Genomic DNA, 23,204 nt, shown 5'->3' with positions numbered 1-23,204 from the left:
CAGCGAACGTTAGAACCTTTTTTTCCTGTTTGAATTTCAAAATAAGGCACATAACAAAAAGCGTTTTTCGTTATATAATTATCACACAGCAAAGAAAGATACACCATGTCTGGTTTCATGACTTGTGTTACACAGCTCAAACACAGCGCTTAAAAATCTCTGAATAATGTTGTTTCATAAAGTGTCTCAGACCAGGAGACAACATTAAGCGACCGTTATGCTCTTATTTTCTTAAACCAAGTCAGTAGGTTTCCGGTCTTTTCCCTCCATTTATGTTCTCTTGACACAGCTGTTCTACCCTTTCATCCCAGCACACCATCCCCCACACGTCCTGTCCAGATCCAACGTTGGCTTTAGACATCACATAGCCACTGTAGTCTTAGCCTTCAATAGACAAAAGCTCTCCAAACTTTTGTTACTGATTCATTTTTTTGCTGAAGTCCATTGACTTATCATTATTTAAAGTTTGTGAACAAAATTTTTTATTACTTCAAAACCTCTTGGAATAAATTTCAGTTTCAAAATTAAACTAGCTAATGTTGGCTTTAAACATTGCATTGCCACTGTATTTTAAGCCTTCAACATTTTGTAATTAAAACATTTGTTACCTAAGTTTAGTAAAGTATCAGTAGCTATAGGAAGTTTATTGAGAAATACTTTTTTCAACTTAGAAACTTAACTAAGAGTACAGCCAGTGAGCAGCTTGGTGATGCTGTCTCATTTCTAAAGGATGATGTTTCTTTTTACCCCTTTCCCTTGGCCCTTCAAACAGAGGGCCAAACAGATGGGTAGACAGTGGAGTAAAATGAAGGGGAAGAGCTAAGGGGTAGAATTGGAATTGACCCTAAACCTCAATTCCTGGCGCTAATAAGCTAATAGCTAATATGTTAGCATCATTGTTAGCTTGCTTTTTGTAGGACTCAGACATTAAAGCTGTGATATGGTTTTACATGCTGTTACAAACTATATTACAACTGTATAAACTTCACCTCTATTACCATATGAAAAACAAAGAGTGAAAGTACCGTTAGCATAACAGCAATAGCCTCTTGAATGACTTCAAAATATCAAATGTGAGCATCATTAACAGCTACATAGAGTAGATTATATCTTCCACTTGTAGTTTTATTTGCAAAATTAGCTGGAGTTGACCTGCCTATATTCAGATCATTTGGGAAGAAAAAAACAATTTAGCAATTTTAGCATTAATACAATTAAAGTATGAAGTTATTCCCAACAAATACGCTAATGCTACTGTTTTAATCTTGAGCTTTTCATGTGCAGCTACTGTCCCGTAGGACAATTGTATCTAGTGCTGACAAATTAAAGATCAAAGACATTAAACCAGAGTATTGAAGAAAAGTTTAATTTAATATCACTCTGGAACTTTGTATTAGGTTATCCATTCATACCTCAAAATCAAATCCATTCTTGGTTGTGTATTAACTGTATGCCCTGTTCTTGTACTGAGACAGTGATTTGATGATAGATTAAGTATTTCCATGAGGTTTGGATTAAGGACTCGGTATTCTCTACCTAATCCTGATGAATTGTTTATGAAAGGTCAGAGACACCCTGCTAATGTGCTTGTATCTGCCTCAAGGACATAAACCTGGACTGTCTATTAGGAATCAAGTAACTGTTAATTTATTTCAAACCAGTTATAGTGATCTTAGCTTTCAATCTGCACAACATCTCTACACATTAAACATCCTTTACTTTTGAAGCCTTTTATGATGAACCGCTATTAATTTTGTCTGTGATGCACAACAAACAATAATCTGGATTTACCTAGAATATGGGTCAAGTGATTTTGGATGGATATTGTTGCGATTGTTGCATAAACATGCCAAACCAGTGGAAGCTCTTGAGTTTAAAACTGCAAACATAGAAATTGTTATTACTACCAGGAATTTCTGATAATTGAAGGCTTGCAGCAAGGATGTAAACATGCACAAACAAATCCTGGGGAACGACTCGCGATGACTGTGTAAACGTGTGAAACATTTAGGCTCATGAGACAGCACTATGTTCCCTTCTGCTGACTGGTCTGAGTTACTGCAGCTACGGTTGTTCATCAGTGACAGAGAAAGAGGAGGCTTACTGAGGCAAAGAATGAAAAAACATAATATCTCCCAGTTTTCTGTGCTTGGAGGAATAAAAACAGACTATCTGATGTTGGTGTTGTTGTGGAGTGATGGAGGAGGGAGGGGTGGAGGATGGGAGGTAGAGGGCACAGACAGGATTAAAGAACACCATCTGTCCACAGAGAGCCCTCAGCCAGCACACAAAACATCCCAGTTGTATCAGCAGGTTTATCAAATGTTTCTGTCTGTCTCCTCCATTCCTTTACCAATAAAATTCAGCAAACTTTCATCCAGAGAGTCAATTTATCATATTGTTTTAACATGCGTAAAGGTTTGCATTGTAAATGTGCAAAAACATTAGATAGAAAAGTTTGTGTTGAATAACCTAGAGCCATGAAATAACTATGTCTCAGCTCATGCAAAGGAGTGATATGGCAAAATAATGTGTGATACTAATAATAATGTAAATTTTCAATCCTATTTTTGATTCAATTCTATTGTTTTAATCATCATCACACACCTCACAGAAGGCAACAAGTTACTATTGCTACTTGATATTTTCCCCCTGCTGCAGCCACTTTTTTTTCTTAGTATCATCAAGATTGACATTATCAATCATACCAACAAATTAAGTAAAAGACTCTGTAAAACCAGTTCCTCTGGACACAGCAGAAGTTTTAGGAGACTTTTCATAGGCTTTGGCTGCGTGAAATTAATGAACTGGTAAACAGCTTATTCAGCCTGAGCCAGCTTGGCTCACTCCATCACAAGACTGCTGTCAGCAGACCGTCCTGCACGCTGCCCTCATGGCTCCCATTACGCCCTAAAGGATAATTCAGTTAAACTCTCCTACTCACTGCCTCGCTGTCCTTCACATGCTGATTCTTTCTCTTCACTCTCTCCTGTTCTTATGCTATCTCTGGTGCTGATTCTCTCTTCACTGTGCTGACTTTAAAGTTGGCCCGGCGTTTTCAGACCTTCCTGGCTGCTGTCTCAGCCATAGATAACAGATAAAGTTTTTATTAGTCTTTACTCAAATATAGATAGCTAGAATTTTTTATCAGAGCTGTAGAAAAACCGGTCTCACAGAATCTGTCCTGCAACAGATCAAACACCATACGGTTTTCTAAGTCTAGAAAAACAAGTATAGTAGTACAAGTAGTAGTAGTACAAACAATGTCTCAGTGCAACCCAAACAGTGCACAAAGTATAGCATAGCAAAGCATAACATTGAATTGAATTTTGCATAGGATCTTTTTGAATTTTATATTAATGTTAAACATAGCACAGCAAATGTTATGTACAGTACAATTTTGTACACTATCATATTTCATAAGATAATATACATTGTATTGTATCGTATCATGTCAAATTATTTAGAATTAAAACATCTTATTTTGTATGATCATATTGTATAATCATATAATCATATAGCATTATATCATATCGTATCGCATTGCATCTTTCTTATCACATCATATCGTATCGTACTGTACCGTATCGTATCGTATCGTATCGTATTGTATCGTATCGTATCTTATCGTATCGTATCGTTTCGTATCGTATCGCATTGTATTGCAGTCTTATAGTATCACATAGCATTATATTGTATCGCATCCCATTGCATCTTTCTAATCACATCGTATTGTATTGTATTGTTTTGTTTTGTTTCTTATCGTATCGTACTGTACTGTACTGTACTGAATCGTATTGTATCGTATTGTATCGTATCATCATATCGTATCGTATCGTATCGTTTCTTATTGTATCGTTTCTTATCGTATCGTATCTTATCGTATCGTTTCTTATCGTATCGTTTCTTATCGTATCGTATCTTATCTTATCGTATAGTATAGTATCGTATAGTATCGTATCGTATCGTATCGTATCGTATCGTATCGTATCATATCGTATCGTATTGTATCGTGTCATATTGCATTGTATCGCATCGCACCCATCACATCGTATCGCATTGTATTGTATTATAGTATCATATAGCATTATATTGTATCGTATTGCATTGCTTCTTTCTTATCGTATCGTATTGTATTGAATTGTTTTGTTTTGTTTCTTATTGTATCGTACTTTACTGTACTGTACTGTACTGAATCGTATCGTATCGTATCGTATCGTATCGTATCGTATCGTATCGTATCGTATCGTATCGTATTGTATCGTATCGTATCATATTGTATCGTATCGTATCGTATCGTATCATATTGTATTGCATCGTATAGTATTGTATCGTTTTGTTTCTTATCTTATCGTATTGTACAGTACCGTTTTGTACCGTATTGTATCGTATCATACCATATCGTATTGTATTGTATCGTATTGTATCGTGTCATATTGCATTGTATCGCATGGCACCCATCACATTGTATTGTATCTTAATGCATCATATTGCATTGTATTATCTTGTTTGTATCCTCTTGTATTCCCTTGTTTCATATCATATCATATCTGATCATATCTTAACCTATCCTACCCTAATGTTTTGTTTTCTATCTTATTGTATTGTCATTATTTTTTCGTATAGTATCATATCATATCAGGGTACTCCACTCTATGGTGTTGCACCGTCACTTTTTTTCTTTTTCTGCATCTCTCTTTTTCTATTTGTTTTTTGTTTTAATTAATTCATATTAAGCAATTTTTGAGAGGTGAATTACCACAACAAAGTAATAAATTCCAAGTTTACACAAGAGAAAAATCTGACTCACTAGCTTTCTTTAACCATGTCAGCTGCTCATAATTAACTCTTCAAATTAAGTTAGAAGTTTCAGGGAGGAGACACTGGCAGAGTAAGGTGGGCACCACAAGTCATACAAAAACAGGAACAGGAGTAACCTGGGTAAAAATATAAAGAGTATACTGAGAAGCAAACTTTAAAGAAAAATCTCTCAAATGAGTCTGGGGACGCATTGGATTATTAAACTGCACAGTTCAGTTTGAGAAGAGTCTCAAGAGGGAGTTTAGCTTGAAATCAACCGGAGGACTTTTTCCTGGAAGCAGCATGTCTCACTCACAACTTCTGATCGTGCTCTTCTGTTGTCTGCCTTTGACAGGTATGGAAGTTCTTTAACTACGTCTAATTCCATCCCTTCTTCAGGTAAAACGGAAGAGTTTAGATATTTCAACTTCTGTCTATCATTCTTCATTAATTTCATAATCTGTAAAGATTTATTCCTGGTGACATGTACATAAAACTTTTTTCCCAAATCTCACTTCACAGCTTAAACCTCACAATCAATCTTCCAGTCAGGTTTTTTTTTTTTTTTTAACAATAATAAAGTGATTTTGGTATGATCTTGCATGGTGTTTCCAATTAGCTATGTTAAGTTTCCTCTAACCATAACAATGTTAAATGTCTGACTTAGTTAACAGTTGTTTTATGCCTAATTTGGGTAATAAGGATATTTCAGATAAACGTCTGATTAGGTGTAACAATCAATACTTGCTATTATGTTATCAGATTTGAAACCTTGTGTTTCACACTTAGTATTGATGCTAGTTCGGATGAGAAAAAAGTTATTTCCACTTATTTTTGAGTGAACTTCTCAAAGTAGTGAAACCAGGAAAACACTTTTTAGGAGCTAAAAATTTGCAAGAAAAACAGCTCATAAGATGTATATGGCGTTTCCAGAGTAACACATCCAACCACAACCCTACTCAAAAGAAACAAACCTCACACAATGAACCAACACCCTAATAAAGTGTATGGTGTCATATGTTGCATGTTATATTTTGAGGGCAGTAAGTTTAGTCTGTATGTAATGTTTGGTTATAATAAACACGTGGGGTTTATTTGCTTTAAATGATTATTTAACCTTTCCTTTAAAAGCTATAATTCATTTTTCTGGATGAAAATTAATTATTTTTCTCCTGCTTTAACCAAATTTTGTTCTCTTGGTATAAGAGATGATTTTTTTTTCCTGATGTTTAAGATTTTCCTGTCCTGCATTCACTGTAATAGTAAAAAAATATTGATATGTTACCTTGTGTCTTCCTCAGCCTGTCTGCGGTGTTACACCTGTATGTTTCCTGCCATTTCTCCTCTGGACTGTGTCAAGTTCCCTCAGGAGTGTCCAGCTGGGCAGCGCTGCCTGTCCAGTACAGCTACTGGGAGACGGGGTGAGACACAGAGCCCTGACTCTCTGCCCAGACAGATGAGTTTAGGTCTATTTCTGTCCTTAGATGAGATTATTTTCCCAGAATTTAGGGCATTACATTCACAAATTGGCAGACAAAGCCTTATTGTACACAACATTTTCCAGATTGTGTGATAAATGTTTGGCACAGCACACTTCAGCCTTTAGATCATGTCTGTTTCCATCTCAACTGAAGAAGAGTGAAGAGACTTAACCTCAAATTACATTGCTTATGAAACAGAGAAAACCTTTGAATCTAGGCTAAACTATGATTAAAAACAGTTTAAAGTTAGCAAAGTCACCCACATCACACTTCAGAGGCAACAAAGTTAACAAAAGCGAGCCACCGCAGCATCATTTCCCATCGGGCTGTTTGTCAGCTCTCTATTGACTCTGATGCTGTCAAATTATCTCTAAAAATAGAAATGTGGGCGGGGCCAAACGCTCACTGTGTCTGAGCAGAGGCCATCCTTTTCTACAGTACATGCTCTTTAACCCACAAAGTCTCCCACATATGAACATTTCCAATTTGAGTTTCATGTGATTTCCTGTTCCTCCCCCACTTTCCTCGAACGCAAGACCCAGAAACTGTTTCATGCCTCCTCACCTTTGTGTGCACAATAATGTTTGTGGCAGATGTTAAAAGATCATGAGGCTTTAATAAGAATAAATAGATAATGTTGTAAATATTTTGGATGCAGTTCCAGTTATTACAGTCCTTGTTTGTCTCTTTTTCATGTTCCAGACGTTACTGATTGTGAGTCAGTCTGGGGAATTACACATCAGACTGGAAATCAAATCTTTGAAAAATTCCCAAAAGTGTTAAATTGACTGATTGGTTTGGCTACGGATAAATAGATAAGAAGCCACACTAATAACATAAAGGATGTTATTCTAACTTCTTTAACTCTCGTTCTTTTCATTATGATCATATTAAGTTATATCTGCATCAGGTCTCCAGTGTTTTTTGAACAAACTCCTCTGTCTCTTCTCCCACAGGTGCCTTTCAGGTGACGATGTACGAGAAGAGCTGTGCCCTCCCCTCTCAGTGTGGTGTGAGCGGACAGAAATACGCCTCTGGCCTTTACTTCAACTTCACTAACGTGTGCTGTGACATGGACCTCTGTAACGGCGCCGTGTCCACTGCTGCCCTCAGCTGGGGGGCAGTCGCTCTCTGCCTGCTGCCTGCGCTCTCCCTGCTGCTGGCCTGAGGAGGAGGAAGAGGGAAGAAGTGCACTCACAAACCACATCTAACATTGTTTTTTTTTTTTTTTTTTTTGTGCTTCAGAAAGATCTTTCAGGGAATGTGTCCTTGTGGCAGCATGAAAAATTTACATTAGGCTAACAGGTTTTTAGAGGTCTTTGTGGATCCTGCTGTTGTCGTTCATAGCTCTTGCTTTGACTTGAATTTTCAGTAAGGCACAAAATTTGTCATTAGGACTACTTCTTAAATACTGAATATAATAAATATTGTAAAAACAGTAAATAAATAAATAAAAAATTAGACCATGTCAGATTTATTTCAGTTTTACATAAAATGTAATCAAACCCAAGTGTGCGGAAAATTTCACTGGACCCTTTTGGAAGCTTACCCCAAGGTCTACTGTTCCCTGGAGCTTTTGATCTCATCACCAGATCTTTATCTATACTGACGAATTTTCACAGCCTCGCAGATTTGTTTTGCATCAAACCTCTTTAATCTGTGAGTGAAAACAAAGTTCATTGTTGATGATGCACTGCAAAAACTGAAATCTAAGCAAGTTTGTGTCTCATTGTTAGTAAAAAATGTCTTACAAGAACTTAATGTAAGCCTCAATCACTGACAAGACAAGATAAATGATTTATTTTGAGATATTACAAGACAAAAATGATGCATGAGCTGCACTGCACTGTAACAAAACATGATTCTTTTTTCAAGAAGCTTTACGAATTAATTGAAAATAAGACATTAATACCAGTGAAGAAAACAGAAACCTAGTCAAAAAATAAAAAAACTTTCATCTAAAGGACCACGGAGAAACTATCCTTAAGCTTTTCCACGTCACATATATGATCTTTATGAAATCAAGAGACAGGTTATCCAAGAAAAGCCAAAAACACATCACGTGAAATACATTCCTGTAAAAAATTTAATGGTTTCCCGACGTCTTTGTTTTGATGGAAATATTCAAAGTATAGAGAAAGAAAAACAGCGTTTCATTCTAGAAAAACACTGACTGTAATATTTGGGTTTTTAAATTGTAACAGTAACATTCACAAGCACTATTTTTGATGCAGAAACCATCTTTCAAAGTATTTGCTGTTCTACTGACCTATATTTAATATAAAACATTTTTTTAACTTAAGTCAGACATGCAATATGACTGAAGTTAAAGGAAACTTGTCATTGATGTTTGAAGACACTGTGCAAGATGCAACACCTTAAGAAAATACTGTTCAAGAATATGATGTTTTATGTCAGTCTTAGCTGGAACTCATCTTTAGAGATGAGTTTGGGTAAAAAAAATGAACAAAAGGAAGTTGTCAAGAATAAAAACACTTTACCTTTGAATTTAATTGAGTAGTAAATTACAAAGTCTTGAAGCAAAACAGCTGCTTAACTTGTGTTTTTGTTTCCTGAGCTCATTTCTTCTGTCTGCAAACTTTTGCAGAAAAACATGAAAATAAACTGGATACTCACAAAAGGTCTCAGCATTACATCTGTGAAACATCAAATTTAAAAAAAAAAAATTGACAACCAAAATGCTAAATGCTGTTTCAATTTTTGGTAGTTTTGCTTTTTACTATGTTTTTTTCCAGTGACCACATCTGATGAGTTTTTGTGTATCACTGTCGTAGCTTTGTGAACAAGAAAATGTGTGATTTACCCAGTCTTGTTTTTGCCTTAATAGCAGTGAAACATTTCAATAAAAACACAAAAACACGTTAAAGTGTTGATTTATTATGAAGATTCTTTATTAGAATATTAATAGATGTGTCTTTGTAAGAGCTTCAAAGTACAAAACACATTTCAGCCGTGCTATTAGTTTGATTGTCTTCACGTCTACTGCATTAGTGTCCACAGCACTGCTCTGATGCTGTGGACTTTAAGTGCAACTGCATCTGACTACATGGCAGACAAAAAAGAAGCAGAAAAAAATGTAAAAAGGCTAAATTATCTGAGGGGAAATTTGAAGTGGAAGAAACCAATGTGAAAATTATATGGGTAATGTAACAAAGAAAAATACATGAGCAATAATAATGAAAAATGTTAAAAATAGTGACGTTTAAAACAAATAGAGTAAATTAATGTGAGTAGAACAAGTTAAAAGTCCCTGAATTTGTATGAAATCCTACAGTAAAAAGTGAAAAAACTCTCCCACGTTTGTAGAGAAGAAACACTAAATACATCAGAGCTGAAATTATTCAGACACAATCCCTTTAAAAGTCTGTGCATTTCAGAAAAAAAAACAGATCAAATCAACAACAGTTCAGTCAAGTCAAAGAAGCAGTGTCATCTCTTAGATGGACACTATCAAAGCTGGAGGGACTAAACATGCATTCTTCAGATTGAGTACAAAAAATAACTTGTGCTGTTTGTCTCAAATTTCCTTTTTAATCAGTGTTAATTGCACTTAGGTGTTATTCCTTTTAAAGGTCTAAATCCTGATCTGACAGGACAAAAACTTACACTACCTTAAAAGGGCTACAGTGAAACTGATCTATGGCTCTATGATGTCTTTAAGTCATTAAATCCTCTGATCAAGCTACAGTCAGAGTAAAGACTGGTTGTTCCCACTTGGACAAATTCAAGTCACATCCAGACCAGCAATCCTCTAAATCCACAGTTATGGGACGGTCTGCAAGTGTGTCGAGTTTACAGTTAAAACATTAAAGATCTTCATCAGTCCGGAGATATTTCTTTTTTTTCTTGTCAACAGATTAAAAAGACCACACATGTTGTATCCTGCTAGCATGTACAGTTTGAGTTACCAAATATAAAAGCGCAGAATCAAGTCTGACAGATTTCAGTACACTGAAATATTTTAGATCGATACAGCTGCATCAGCACAGGCACAAAGTCAAAAATCTGGGTTTCACAATCCTTTTCAGTGAAAACATACAGTAGTTATCAAATTTATTAGACCTGCTGTCATAAAAACATGTCTTTATCAGCATTCTCAAATCTGAGCCTGCTAGCTGGAATTCTCCGAGGAGTCAGAAAATAAAGAAGAACATTAAACCACAAAAACAAGTTTTTCTGATAAGGTACGCAAGTAGCTGCAATTAGGTTAAAGATTCGGCAAATTGTAAAATAAGCTTAACTTTTTCTGTTATTTCTGGGGGATTAACCATTACAGAAAACAAAGTATTTTGGTAATCAGTCATTTTTTGTTGACTCAGGGCAGTGATGGAACACCAACTCTGGGTGGTGATCTGATAAATTTGTTGAGCATTTTGTCTTTATTCTCTCTGCTCTGTCTGCAAGAGCCTAACAGCTGATCTCGCAAATACTTTAAAAAGGTATTTGATGAAGGAAGCAAGCTTGTGAGTAATCCAGCGTGACCAAACTGGAATAGGAGAATTGTTTCTGAAACTACATTTCTTGGCTGCTGCGTCTGTTATCAAAGACAGTGCCACATCTCTAAAATGTGTTAATACAGGTGTTACACTGAGCTGTACGAGGTGTTTAACGTTGGCACTGAGGTTTTTCTTGATGATTTCTCAAATGCCTGACTCCTCTGTGCTGGGGTATAAAATATTTTTCAATGGAGCTTGCTAAAATCTGCCGTTTCTTGAGTGTCTGCTTGCTCCGGGAGTATCTGAAGTCACATACACACCAAGCCAAAAAAAGCAGTTTTCAAAGCAGAAATGAACCTATTTACAGCCTGGTTCAAAAAACGTCTCCTGTCTGAGTCACTAGTTTTACTATCGGCACACACTGCACGTGGGGTGAATTATTTTCTAACTTGGCAGTTGACACTGACTGTACTTGAAGCCTAGTCACTCCCAATATGGCCGCGATAACCAATCTGCTTCAAATTCCTGTTTCAGAAACAGACGGGTGATGCTGAGGAGACTACCTCTAATAATTAAACAGTCTATGGTTTAGACCTGCAGCTGCAAAACCTCTTTAACTTTGATCTTAGTCTTTCCTGACACCTGTTTCCTGCAGTTTGAAAGAACGATACTTCTTCTGCATCATGTCTTCAGTTTAGAGCCGAATAAGTTGAATAATTCATGGAGTATTACTAATGAGCAGTTGGTCTTGGTTGACACAAAGAAAAAATAAGAAATACAAACAAGCAGATTCTGTAATTAATAAAAGCCTACAAAGCTGTGAGTGTTACTTCTTTTTTAAAAATTGTGCTTTTTTTTTTTACTTCCTGTTCTTTTTTGTTTTTGCTTTTTGTCCCCATGTGACAGACCAGGCCACATGCCATGAGCTGCTGCCGAAGGCATAAACACAACAACAGCTTTTTATCTTTCAATCTACAGCCCCTATAATACACAAACAACCTGTCATCCTTCTCTTACGACACTAAAAACATGTGGCAGACAGAAGAAAACTACAGTTTTGAAAAGGTCCCTTTCTGCGAGTCAACCACCAGCTCTGTAATCTTGAATAATCCGTCACGCCTGCTGAGAGAGCACAGAAAAGGGGAAGCCCAGGTCTATTGAAACAGTTTCCTGTCACTGTTTGCGGCCTTCAGTCTACCCTCCCCTCTGAAGAAGTTCACGTTTTTGAACTTCAACACGAGACACGTTTGATAAAAATCCTAGCTAACTTAAAGTGTTAAAGGCTTCGTTCCCTCTGCATTGAAAGTTATTTTGAAGCATCCAAACCACAGAAGACACTTTGGCAGGTGAGCTGGAGCTGGAATCAAAACGAAACCTGTATCCTTGATAGCAAAAGTGACAATCAGCTCATGAGAGGGTAGCACAGTGCTAGCAGAAGTTTGATCTGTTAGGCAGTATGACGTTTGAGACTTGTGCAGTACATGTGAGTGTGTGTGAATGAGCCTGCAAGCAGCTTGAGCAACAAGTTAACCAGAGAGTCCCTGACTGTAGAGTAAGCTGAACACATTTAGCCACAGCTGACTGTTTTTGTTTGCATGCATTTGTTTTTTTCCCGTTAGCTTATCTGACTCTTCTGCTTCCTTGTTTTGCTTCTGATGTAAACTAATCCACGCTGCAAAACAAAAAGCTTCCTTTTAGAGGAAAACCTGGACGATAACCTCAACAGATGACCTAAGAATAGAGTTTCACAACAAATAAAGCTGCAGTAAAAACGAAACAGTTAAACGAAGCCTCTTGAGAAACATGTTGACCATGCAGCTTGCAGTTTGAGCGCTTGCTGTTTGCAGGTGAGTAAATGTGTGTGTTCTTGTGCTTTTGCTTGTCCTGTGCAGCCTTTGTCCTCCTACTTGAGAGCTTTAGCTACAGAGGCGTAGGCAATGTGGATCTCCTCATCGATAGGACAGGTGGAGGAGAACTCCTCCCGGGCGTACGCTGCGTTCAGGTACCTCCACAGGTTCGACAGAGACTGAGGGATGCTGAAGTTTCTGTACTTTAAACACACCACCTGGAGAAAAAAAGGAGAGACACGGGCCTCCAGATTAGGACAAAAGAGTGGATTTACAATGTTTTCGTGCTGCACAGCTTGAAACTGAAGATTACCTTCACGATGTGGAGCTTAGGCAGCAAGTTGCAGTCTGCCAAAGTCAGATCTGGACCATCCAGGAAAGGGCGGGACGAGGACGTGATGTCATCTGCGCTATTCTCGTCGATCTCGTCAGGAAGTGGGGAGCCGAGGTAGTCATCGAGCTTTTTCAGAGCCTTCAGCAGGCCTTTCTCTAGATCTGAACACACACACACAAGCTTAAAGGATGCAAAAACACATCTACCTGTAAATTATACAAACACTAGTTTTTAGTCTTAAATAACGGAGCAGATTGGACCAAACAGGAAGTTTTCACACAATAATCATGACATTTCCAACCAGATCAGACTGAACCAAGAGCAGCAGGTGACCTGAAAATCTCAGGCTGATGTTATTAACACAGACGCTCCCTGGTGTTTGTCCAACAGAAACACACACACACGCACACACAATCACACACAGCAACAGCTCTGCTGCACTCCTCAGAGGAAAAACACCCAAAAATCAAGTAACGGTCAGATAACAATGTGACAAACAACCTAAACTAAGTATACGTCTGATTTTTTAGACTCACTTACTTTCATTGTTCTGAGGGTTTGAGTTCTTGACGTAGGCAGAGAATTTGGAGAAAACATCCATGCCGGCTGTGTTGGACTCGGGGTTACGAGCCGCCAGACGTGGATACCTGGATAAAAAGAAACATCGAGGATATTTACCTGATGAAATATGAGCTTACAAAGACTCAGAATTTCAAAAACAAAAGACATAGCAGTCAATTATTAAATCATTCTATTATTTCTGAAAAAATTGAATATTTTGAAGAACAAAAAATAGGCATCAATTCTTCAAAATTTGAGATGCCTAAAAGGTTTTGCTGATTCATTTTTTGTTCAGCGAGATAAACATTTCCAGCTCTGAAAAACAAACAAAGGATTTGTAGAAAAAAAACGGATGCACGTGAAGCTTACCGGGGAGGACAGAGGTTTTCCTCCAGGAACTCCTCAATCTTGTTGGTGTCCGTTTTCACCTCCGAGCCGTACAACAGGAAGGGAGGCTGGGCACCCGGAGCCAGATCCTTCAAGATGTCTGGCTTCCTGAAGGTGGGTGGACATAAATAAAAAAAGACAACAATAATGAGGGAAAAAGAGGTAACAAAAAGAGAACAGAAGAGAAAGAGAAAATAAAAGGAAAGTGAAGAAAGAAAAAAAAGAGCCATAAAACCACAGGATATTACTCATGCCTGCAGCTAACATCGATGCCAGTGTGGGTTTATATCTTCTCTCTAAATATCTGACTGAAATGTTCCTTTACAGCACACTACATTTAGAGGCATTAAAACAGAAGGCAGACATTTCTAAATGTGTTTCAATAAATAAACCTGCTGCACACGTGTGTGAGGGCCTCACCTCTTCATGTCCACGGTGGTCACATCAAATGTGACTCCTTTCAGCCACAGCACCATGAAGAGACGCTGGGAGAACGGACAGTTTCCGATGCTCTGGCCATCGCTGCCTGCCTGGTTCACACAAACAGAGACAAAGTTCAGTTTTCTACTTTATTTCATTCTTTACACCAAGTTTCTTATATGTTATGTAATATATTTGGCAGTTTTTTCTTTGGATTTTTGATGGTTTTTTTTGGGAAACAGCTACATTTAACCTGATATGGAGGAACAGAATGTGAACCAGAGGTTTATATGTTATTACGAGCAGCAAAGTCAGCGTGAAATACCACCACCACACGCCCTGCATCAACCTTTGACACACATGAAACCCTCTCAGGCTCGTTTACTGACAAAGACAGTAAAAAATGTGCAAGATACAAGAGGTTAAACATCAGGTTTCCCTGCCTTTGAAGTCAGCCACAAATCTGTGTTTGTTTCATAACTTTCAAAAACGAGCATTAGAAACTTTTTAGACACTAATTCTTTTAGCTTGCATGATAATACATCTGTAACTATGATTGTTTCATCACAGGCTCACCTGAAGAATATTTTCTTTATTTACCTACTCATTCAAAGTAGAATGTGAAAAGGGTCAGCAGTTTTTTTCTCACTATGTAGAAACTAGAAGTTAACATTAACTCTTTTTTGAGAAACTGTTTCAACAAATTTCACTTCCTGCAGCTCTTCATTTGAGCTTTTCATCAGTGAACTCATTGTTTCAGGTCTTTAATATTACAGCTAAGTTAAACAGCCATAGGATTAAACCAAACACCAGATTTAAAGACATCACCTCTGGCTGAGGTCCAGTTAGGATTTAACTTTGGGTAACCATGACCTGGATGACAGAGGACCTTTACGGACACGCTAAGTTTTGTAAGTTCTTATGGCATTTTTTCTCCAACTTTAAAGCAGTATTGAGTTGTTTACATGCTCTGACAGAAGCATTTTCACACTTAAGTGTAGAAATTTAACTAAAAAATGATGTTTCAAGCTTCTCATTTTCTTTAATTAAATTATGAATGCAGTATGTCTATTTTTGGAGCATTCGTTTGGACAAACAAGGGATTTAAAGACTTAATGCACATGTGGAAGACTTAAACAATTAATCTAGAACATTTTCTACAGGTTAATCCACATTACAAATAATGGTTAGCACAAAAGCCACACGTTTCAGTCTTACTTTTGTGTTTGAGGAGCTCAGGAAATGATCATATAGCTTTACAATGTTCCCTGAGTGGCTGCAGGAAGCCGTATTTCATCTTCAGCCAGACTTTACATCAGTACTGTGAAATGATTACAGTCGAAACTCTACAAACACATAATTAACTTCACTGTTTCTCTTTGTATCCTGTTTCTGACTGGTGTCAAGTGTCAGCGGAAAGGCTGACTATAGAAACCAAGATTTAGAGAAGTTACAATTGCATCTTTCAGTGAAGGAAAAAAAAAGTAGAGGGTGGTGCACGGTTCATACAGAGGAATCATTATGGAGACTTGTGTAAGAGCATGGAGGAAGCAGAGAAAGACATATTGGCTATATTGGAGCATGTTTGGCTCAAAGTAAATGGGATTAGCCGGCCTGGCCAACATACTAAATATAGATTAGGGACGCCTGCCCGTTATCTTGACGTGCATTTAATAAGATTAGTCTTACTGTCATTTATAAGGCAGGTGAGTCAGCTAATGACATGAATACTATGAACACACAAATGTTATTTAAAACTTCTAGTGAATTTAGGGCTAGTGTGACACACAAAATCTATCTGTGATACAATAAAACCAATAACAGCCGTTAAAAGTGTCAACGTGGTTAATAATGCGTGAAACTAGCCGTTAAATAAACGTGTGTCACATCATGTCGCCGTCAACGCGTCACTTTATGGGTGTGATGGATTTCTTTGCTCCCCATTCAATCGCTTACCTTCACAAAAAGTTCAACTTTGGGCTGATTCGCGTCGCTCATCTTCACTCCTTGATGCACGAAACCTGATGATGAAAGCAAACAAAGGCTTTATCAGATGAAAGCTAAATAGGAAGCTGAAAGCAGTTTTTCTTCAGACGTGAAACGAGTTCGAAACTCCGGAGCCAAGCCCATCTTCCGCCACAAATCGCAGCAACACAAACGGTTACTTTAAGATTGTAGCAGCGGCATAAGCGATGGAAACGTCAAATAACGCGAGTTAACAGCTCACTCTTTCTTCTTCTGATGCTGTTTTGAAGTCTGTTAAGTCTCACCTCACTGTGTTGAGAGTTGTCGCTGCTGCCTGAAGCTGCCTGCTGCTCGTTTCTCCTCCCAGCTCTGCTGCTACAGCGACACTCATCAGCCTCACAGCTCCTCCATTTCCTGGTGCTGCGTGACGAGCTGAGCTCTCAGCAAATAAAGCGCCACGGCCACAGCATGGCTCTGAAGTGCCATCAGGCAGGGTGACACAAAAGGTGAGGAGGGTGAGGGTGTGGGTCAAGAACATCGAGATTTTCAAGTAAGAGGAAAAAACATCAAAAGTTGGGTTTGCCACCTTAAGCATGTCTCTATGGAAACCCCAGACAGCTAATAGGAGGAAAAAAAAGGTAAATACTTATACTTGTTGATTGAAATATCACAATTATATAGAAGCCCGGTTCTGCCAGTAAAAAAAAAAAAAAAAAAACATTGAAAAGTTAAAAAAAAGTTAGGTCATAATTATGATACACTAAGTCATAATAATATAATACTAAGCCAAATAATGAGCTACCATGCCATGATAAGGACAACTGCCAGAAACAGGCTTGCACATTCCTTTCACAGTTAAACTGTGAAATATAAATTTCGAATCATGAGATGTAACGGTTATGGTAATGAGAAATTTAAACTAGGCTTCCAAAAAACAAAAAGTAAAATCTTCTAAATTATTTTGATCTAAGTCTTTTTGATTTTTTTAGTGTTATCACAGAGGGAACAACATGAACAACAACGAACAAGAAGGACAGTCGGGGACTAAAAAAAAAAAGAAAAAGAGAAAAAAAGCCCCTGTCCTTATCCCCCTTCCCCACATACAGGGTCATCAATATTGAGCCAGACAAATAAATAAATAAATAAATAAATAAATTGTTGTAAAAATAATAATAATAATAATGTGTATGCACAGAAATATACCCAACACACTCTTGAACACACACATGCACATGTACATAAATACATTCATACAAAAAGAATCAGAATAACATTAAAAGGGATTACAGAGTCAAATTGGTAGCCGCCATAAACAGTTGCCAAGTTTAAAAAAATTTCTTGGTACAACCTCTAAAATTTTCTAAGTAAGATTTGAAACTTCAATCTAAAAATTTGAGTTATTTTTTAAATTCAAATTCTTAAAAATATCTAAATAACGATTTCTGGGGAAATTGAAGCTACACTTAAACTAAATAATTCAATAGAAATGTAAAATTTTAAGATAAAATCACTAAATATCGGAAATATTTTAATGTTAACTGTCTAAAAACTGCTGATTTCATCAAATAAAACTTGGATGAGAGAAAGATAAGAAAATTATCAGAGAGATTTGGAATTATAAGACAAACTCAAACTCAACTGGTACAGATTCTAAATTTTACAAAAAATAAGCATATTTTTAACATGAATGCTGTAGATTATTGCATCAATTATGTTTACAGGAAATTGATTGTTAAATAAGATTTACAGAAGGTATTAGTATTCACAATGTGTCTAGATTATAATTAGAAAAAAGAAAAAGTTAGTGACATTGATACATTCCTTTTTTCCTGTGATTTACCAGCACTTTTTAAACATCTACATTTTACTGTTTTTTTTTTTTCAAAAGAAGCTATCTAAAGGTTTTTATACCTACAGTGCAAAGGTTGTCTCCTTTACCTTTAGAGAACTGCTCATTATACATTGAAACTTCATTATTCATTTGTATTCAGTACATTATGTTCTGCTGTAGCTGCTGAGAGAAACCAGTAGAGGGAGGTAATGAGCTTTGCGCTGGTTGTTCAGCCCTGCATAATAAACACAGGCTGTGAAATAGTCTGATCCCAACCACTCAGAATAGTCAGAAAAAAAACACACACACACAAAAAAAAATGTTGATCAGAATTTTAAGATTCTCTTTCCATCTTCCAATCTTTTTGATGATTTTCACGAGCTTTGGGGATCCATGATATAGTTTAGTGATAAGTATTATGATGTAAAGATCCAAGTAATCTGACAGTTAAAGTTTTTTCTTTTACTTATTCTGATGAGTGACACATACTTCATCTTATAGAACTTAAACTCAGGTGGCTCTGTGTTCAGCCTGGTGTTGTTATTCCTGTGATACAACAGAGGGCGTCCTTGAGCTGAAACATCTCACAGGTGGGGTGGTGACAGGTTTCATCAGATCATGAGGTTTGTGGAGACAACAATAGGACACTGTTGTTTGTGATTTGCAAGTGTTGACAGCATGCCAAAGCACAAACTGTCCTGACACACCAAGCCCTGAATGTGAAGTGTTAACAAACCTGTTGTGCTCCTTTTTTTTAATTGTGTCATCATTTGGGAGCTGAACTGAGTCAGTGTTAAACTCCAGAACACTCCATCATGGTGGATGTTTGTTTACATGCTGTTTGGTCCTGGGTCATTCAGTTTAGCCCCCCTTTGGTCATATTGTTTTATTTTTATTAACAGTTTTCAGAAGGGTATCGTGTATAGTTTCACTGAAATATTTGTTGATCATGAGAGTATTTTGACAAATAATAAGAGGCCATCAATTAGAAACACTTTATTTTAAAAATTTAGTGTGGTTTAAAACACTTGGCAGTTCCATGTGCAAACCAGTAAGTGAACTTCATTAAAGTGAAGAAAAATATTGGTGTAAAATACTTAATTTTTAACAAGTAGAAGAAATAACAGATATGATGTCAAAATCACTCACACAAATAAAAAGAAATAAATCAGAACAGTTTAGAGAAATTAAAACATGATCTTAATATCTGATGCCATTTATGATCCTGAGTGTGCAGGTCATTTCTTTTACTGAAAACTGGAAACAACTTGTAGAACTACAACTCCCATGTTCCCCACAGAGAAGAAAGGATGGCAGCACAGAGAATCGCCATCAGAGGCAGTTGGACCGAAGCGGCTCCGTTACACAGATCTGTGGTACAGCACTGGAAACTAGTCGTGTAACCAGCTCCAAGGAGGCTGCCGGTCAGCGTCTTCCCACACAGGTCAGAGTCCAAGCAGCCGCGGATGTGCAGGGAGAGGGAACCTGTAGCGTTGAACTCTGGGAAGATGAAAACAAAAATTATTGATTCTTTTTTCTCTTTTCTTCTTAAATAAACTTAGTGAAATTTAGATGAGATAAAAACAACGACAACAGCAACACAAACAGTTGATAGACAACTACAAGTTGTTAGTTATTGAGCTTATCTTACGTGCTTCTCCACGGAAGCAGCTAGCAGTTGCAATGTCACATGAGATGTCATTTCCGAAGAAACAAGCCCCGAATACTCCAATCGAGCACTGCCGACACTGTAGACTTTGTGCTGTTCAAAAGGAAATGAGATTAAAAATGTTAATCAGCTAGAATACCCAACAAACATGGTAAGGAGATTATAAGACATAATTTGTGGCAAGATGTTCCTTCAGCCACTGCAGCCTTTATGGTGCAACTGGACTATCAAGGAAATCAAATGTTTGATTTCTGACGTTGCAAAAAACCTTTAAATTTCACATGTCTAGATCATGTGTTACCACAGATGTTCTCACACGTCTAATTTTCAAGTAGTTTTGCCTCCAGGGCAATTTTTGTGCTCCACTAATGCACATTTATTGTCATCTTGGTTTCAGTTCTTACTTGACATGCGAAAGTGATATTTATCTTCTCATTTAACATGCTAAAGCCAACAAACATGTTTCTCCAGTTTATGTTTGAAGGTATTTTTGTCAGATCTCAGATGTACCAGTGGTGTCCCCCACGGCTCTATTCTGGGTCCTTGGTAGTTTTTGATCATTGCGTGGCTGTGCTAAAGGCTTAGTTCTGATTGGTTGATTCTCAAAGTGGAGTCAAAAGCCTGAGCAGACATGTCAAACCCAGTCAGTCCAGAGGAAGAAGTTCAAGCACATTTTGCCTCTACCTGTTGACACTGACAAAAATGTTAGTTTCTGTTACCATTTGAAGATGGGAAGCAACACAAGGTTTAAACTGTGTAATGATTTTAATTAATAAGAGCAAAAGTTTGGATTCAGTGTGGGCTTTTTCTATGAGAGGGGTTGAGAAAATCCCATCAGACTTTAAAATGTATGGGACAGAAGACCTAAATTTGATACTTCATTTTTAAATGCCTTTTCTAAATAGTCCACTGGGGCTTTACAGGAAACAGAGGTTTTTGCCACAGTGTCAACAGGCCGAGATGAAATGTGTCTGATCCTTTCTTGTGAACAGATCTGATGAAAGGACTGTTATCAGTTTTTTTTAGCTTCCCTTTGGCTGTTGAGAATTTCTCAGGGTTTAGACCAGGGGTAGGCAACCTTTTCCTTGACTTGTGCCACTTTAAAATACGCTTATACCCAAAGTGCCAAGACTTTATTCTTTCATGAAATCATTGACAGTTGATAAGAAAGTCTCCTTGAATGGTTTTCCATGCTTAGCTATGCAGTGTGAAATGCTCTAACTTCCTTATGTTGCTTGGTTTTAAACAGTACAGAAAGTTTTGAATGTGTTGCTTTGTTTCGCATACTTTGCTAACACTGTTTTGCTGCTAAAAAAATGCGATTACGAGCTAGCAGACTTACGACTTACTTACGTCAAAAGATTTGCATTGACACACTTGCAAGACTCATTTGCACACTTGTAATTTTATTTCAGTGATTTAAATTCATGTAAAGTGTTAAATAGAATACAACAAAATAGTTTTATTATATATTTTATTTATCTATTCATATAGTCCTCTGTCTCATTGTAATTATTCTTTGCATGCCAACATAAATAGCCTTGTGTGCCAGCTCTGGCACCCGTGCCCTAGGTTGGTTAACATTGTTCATTTTGTGACTATTTCACTGTTTTCTTGAAGTCTCATCCTTCCAGCATATATTTCTTTATTTTTTTACTGACTTATTTTCATATTATTACAGAATTTGTTGGTTGGTTTTGAAAACTGGGTGGAAACTAATGTGATGGTGTTCTAGTTTTGTAAATGATCTTAGAACTGGCGCCATCTGAAGAGCCTAAAGCCTGAAGGTTTAAAGATAAGAGTGATGAGGCTTATAACTAGAAAAATTTAAAAATAGATGAGACACATCACTGTTTTCTTTTTATTTTCTTCTTCAGTGATTATATTTTGGACTATGGGTAAACACTGTGGTGTCATAGGCGAGGTGATACACATAAAATCTGTCTAACAGCACTTATATCCATGTATTACAGGTGAGGGGCACTCTTTAAACTATTAAACCTTTATGTCTCTGTTCTTAGTTGTCTTGTCTGTACTGGACTTAAAAATGTACATTATTTTCACAGGCATACTGTTTTCAATAGTTATGTACCACAAACATTTTGTTTTGTGAAGCCAACTCTTTCAATTACAGCACTGCATCACAATTTTAAAAATTGGATTAATTCGGTCAAAAAATGATCAAACAAAATATGTGATAACACATTAAACATTTTTGCAACAAACCCCAGGATCATTCAAAGGAAAGCGAATGTACTCCACACACAGACCTGTTCCCTCCCATGCTCTCGGTGGTTTGAATGTAGCTCTGCTCAGCATCTCATTTCACAACATTATGTTCCACTCACCTGTAGCGATGAAGCCGCTCAGGATGATTACTGCCCGCCAAAAGTTATCCATTCCCACTGTGAATTTAAGGTCAATGAATTTCTAAAACAAGCGCTAGAAGGTTTAAAATACCTGTCTCAGGTAGGTAAGCTTCAGAGAAAGCACTCACAACTTAAGGTTTTGAGTGAGTGAAGAGGTAATGAGCAAGAATGAGGTTTATCAGGTTTTGTGTGGCTGTACTTTAAAGAGGAAGAAGTTTAAGCTTTAACTGGAAAACCCACACTGCCCAGACATTCACAGCCTGAAGGTAGAGAATAGACAATAAGTTGAAGCATGGTTAACTTTTATTATTTCATTGTTACATTGAGGGTTTTACATGATCTCCATGACTAATAAATGCTCCTTTAGCAGGAAAATAAGCTACAATAATGGGAGTACCAAAACCTGCCTTCAAAGACAACACCTTCATGATGATTCAGTTCTATATTTAAAAACTTTGTGTGCTCCAAACAGCCAGGAGGGCAGCACCCAAAGCAGCTGTGAGCGGGAGTTGCACAGACGTGGCACCATTGCAGCAGTTGGTATTGCAGCAGGTCTTGGTGATGGTGTACCCCACTGTGAGCATGGTCCCACTTTCCGTTTGGTTGCAGATAGTTGAGTTCATACAGCCTCTGGTCTCCCAGCCCAGCAGACGGGTGCTGTTGAGTTCTGGAGGGTTACAAAGAGATGGATAGCTTTATTTCTTTACATGGCTAAAATAAAACTGCATAAAAGAGACTACCAGGGAAGTAGCTGTGGCTATCAAATTTTGGATTTCTCTCATTGCATTCTCATCTCATTTAAGTCTAGACCTTTAAGTGGAAGATATTCCAATTATTGAGCCACTTCATTATACGCCTCAAACTCATGAGTAATAATACTGTCAAACTTGTAACAGTTTGGTTTATGTTTGCTGTTGATTTAAAGAAAATTCTAGATACAGTGGGGGAAATGGTATCTCAGTTTATATAATTACTTATTTTAAAATAATTTAACTTCACAAAAGGATTTCAGTGCAGATTATGAGGGACTAAAAGAGAAACTGAATTTAGCAAGGTGACCAAAAAAAAAAACTTCTTTCAGGA

At 37.2% G+C, this 23,204-nt stretch overlaps 3 protein-coding genes across 3 annotated transcripts; 1 reads left to right on the top strand and 2 right to left on the bottom strand.

The window, feature by feature from the left end:
• The first annotated feature begins 5,103 nt into the window (after nt 1-5,103).
• LOC141803158 (prostate stem cell antigen-like) lies at nt 5,104-7,449 on the top strand. Its single transcript, XM_074687082.1, has 3 exons — nt 5,104-5,155; nt 6,102-6,221; nt 7,238-7,449. The coding sequence occupies exons 1-3, from the start codon at nt 5,104-5,106 to the stop codon at nt 7,447-7,449; spliced, it is 384 nt and encodes a 127-aa protein (XP_074543183.1).
• A 1,722-nt stretch (nt 7,450-9,171) lies between these two features.
• clic1 (chloride intracellular channel 1) lies at nt 9,172-16,703 on the bottom strand. Its single transcript, XM_074687081.1, has 7 exons — nt 16,558-16,703; nt 16,244-16,308; nt 14,288-14,397; nt 13,850-13,975; nt 13,460-13,566; nt 12,899-13,080; nt 9,172-12,803 (listed from the first exon to the last, which is right to left on the bottom strand). The coding sequence occupies exons 2-7, from the start codon at nt 16,283-16,285 to the stop codon at nt 12,642-12,644; spliced, it is 729 nt and encodes a 242-aa protein (XP_074543182.1). The 5' UTR covers nt 16,286-16,308; nt 16,558-16,703; the 3' UTR covers nt 9,172-12,641.
• A 2,656-nt stretch (nt 16,704-19,359) lies between these two features.
• LOC141803312 (protein Bouncer-like) lies at nt 19,360-22,152 on the bottom strand. The gene is made up of 3 exons (XM_074687274.1): nt 22,101-22,152; nt 19,735-19,845; nt 19,360-19,583 (listed from the first exon to the last, which is right to left on the bottom strand). Exons 1-3 carry the CDS (start codon nt 22,150-22,152, stop codon nt 19,360-19,362), a joined length of 387 nt encoding a protein of 128 aa, XP_074543375.1.
• Nucleotides 22,153-23,204: the final 1,052 nt, after the last annotated feature.

Source organism: Halichoeres trimaculatus, unplaced genomic scaffold (assembly GCF_033239565.1).
Source record: "Halichoeres trimaculatus isolate MK-OKI-2021-1 unplaced genomic scaffold, fHalTri1.1 fHalTri1_scaffold_14, whole genome shotgun sequence".
Classification (NCBI taxonomy): domain Eukaryota; kingdom Metazoa; phylum Chordata; class Actinopteri; order Labriformes; family Labridae; genus Halichoeres; species Halichoeres trimaculatus.
This window is presented reverse-complemented; position numbering and strand designations above follow the sequence as displayed.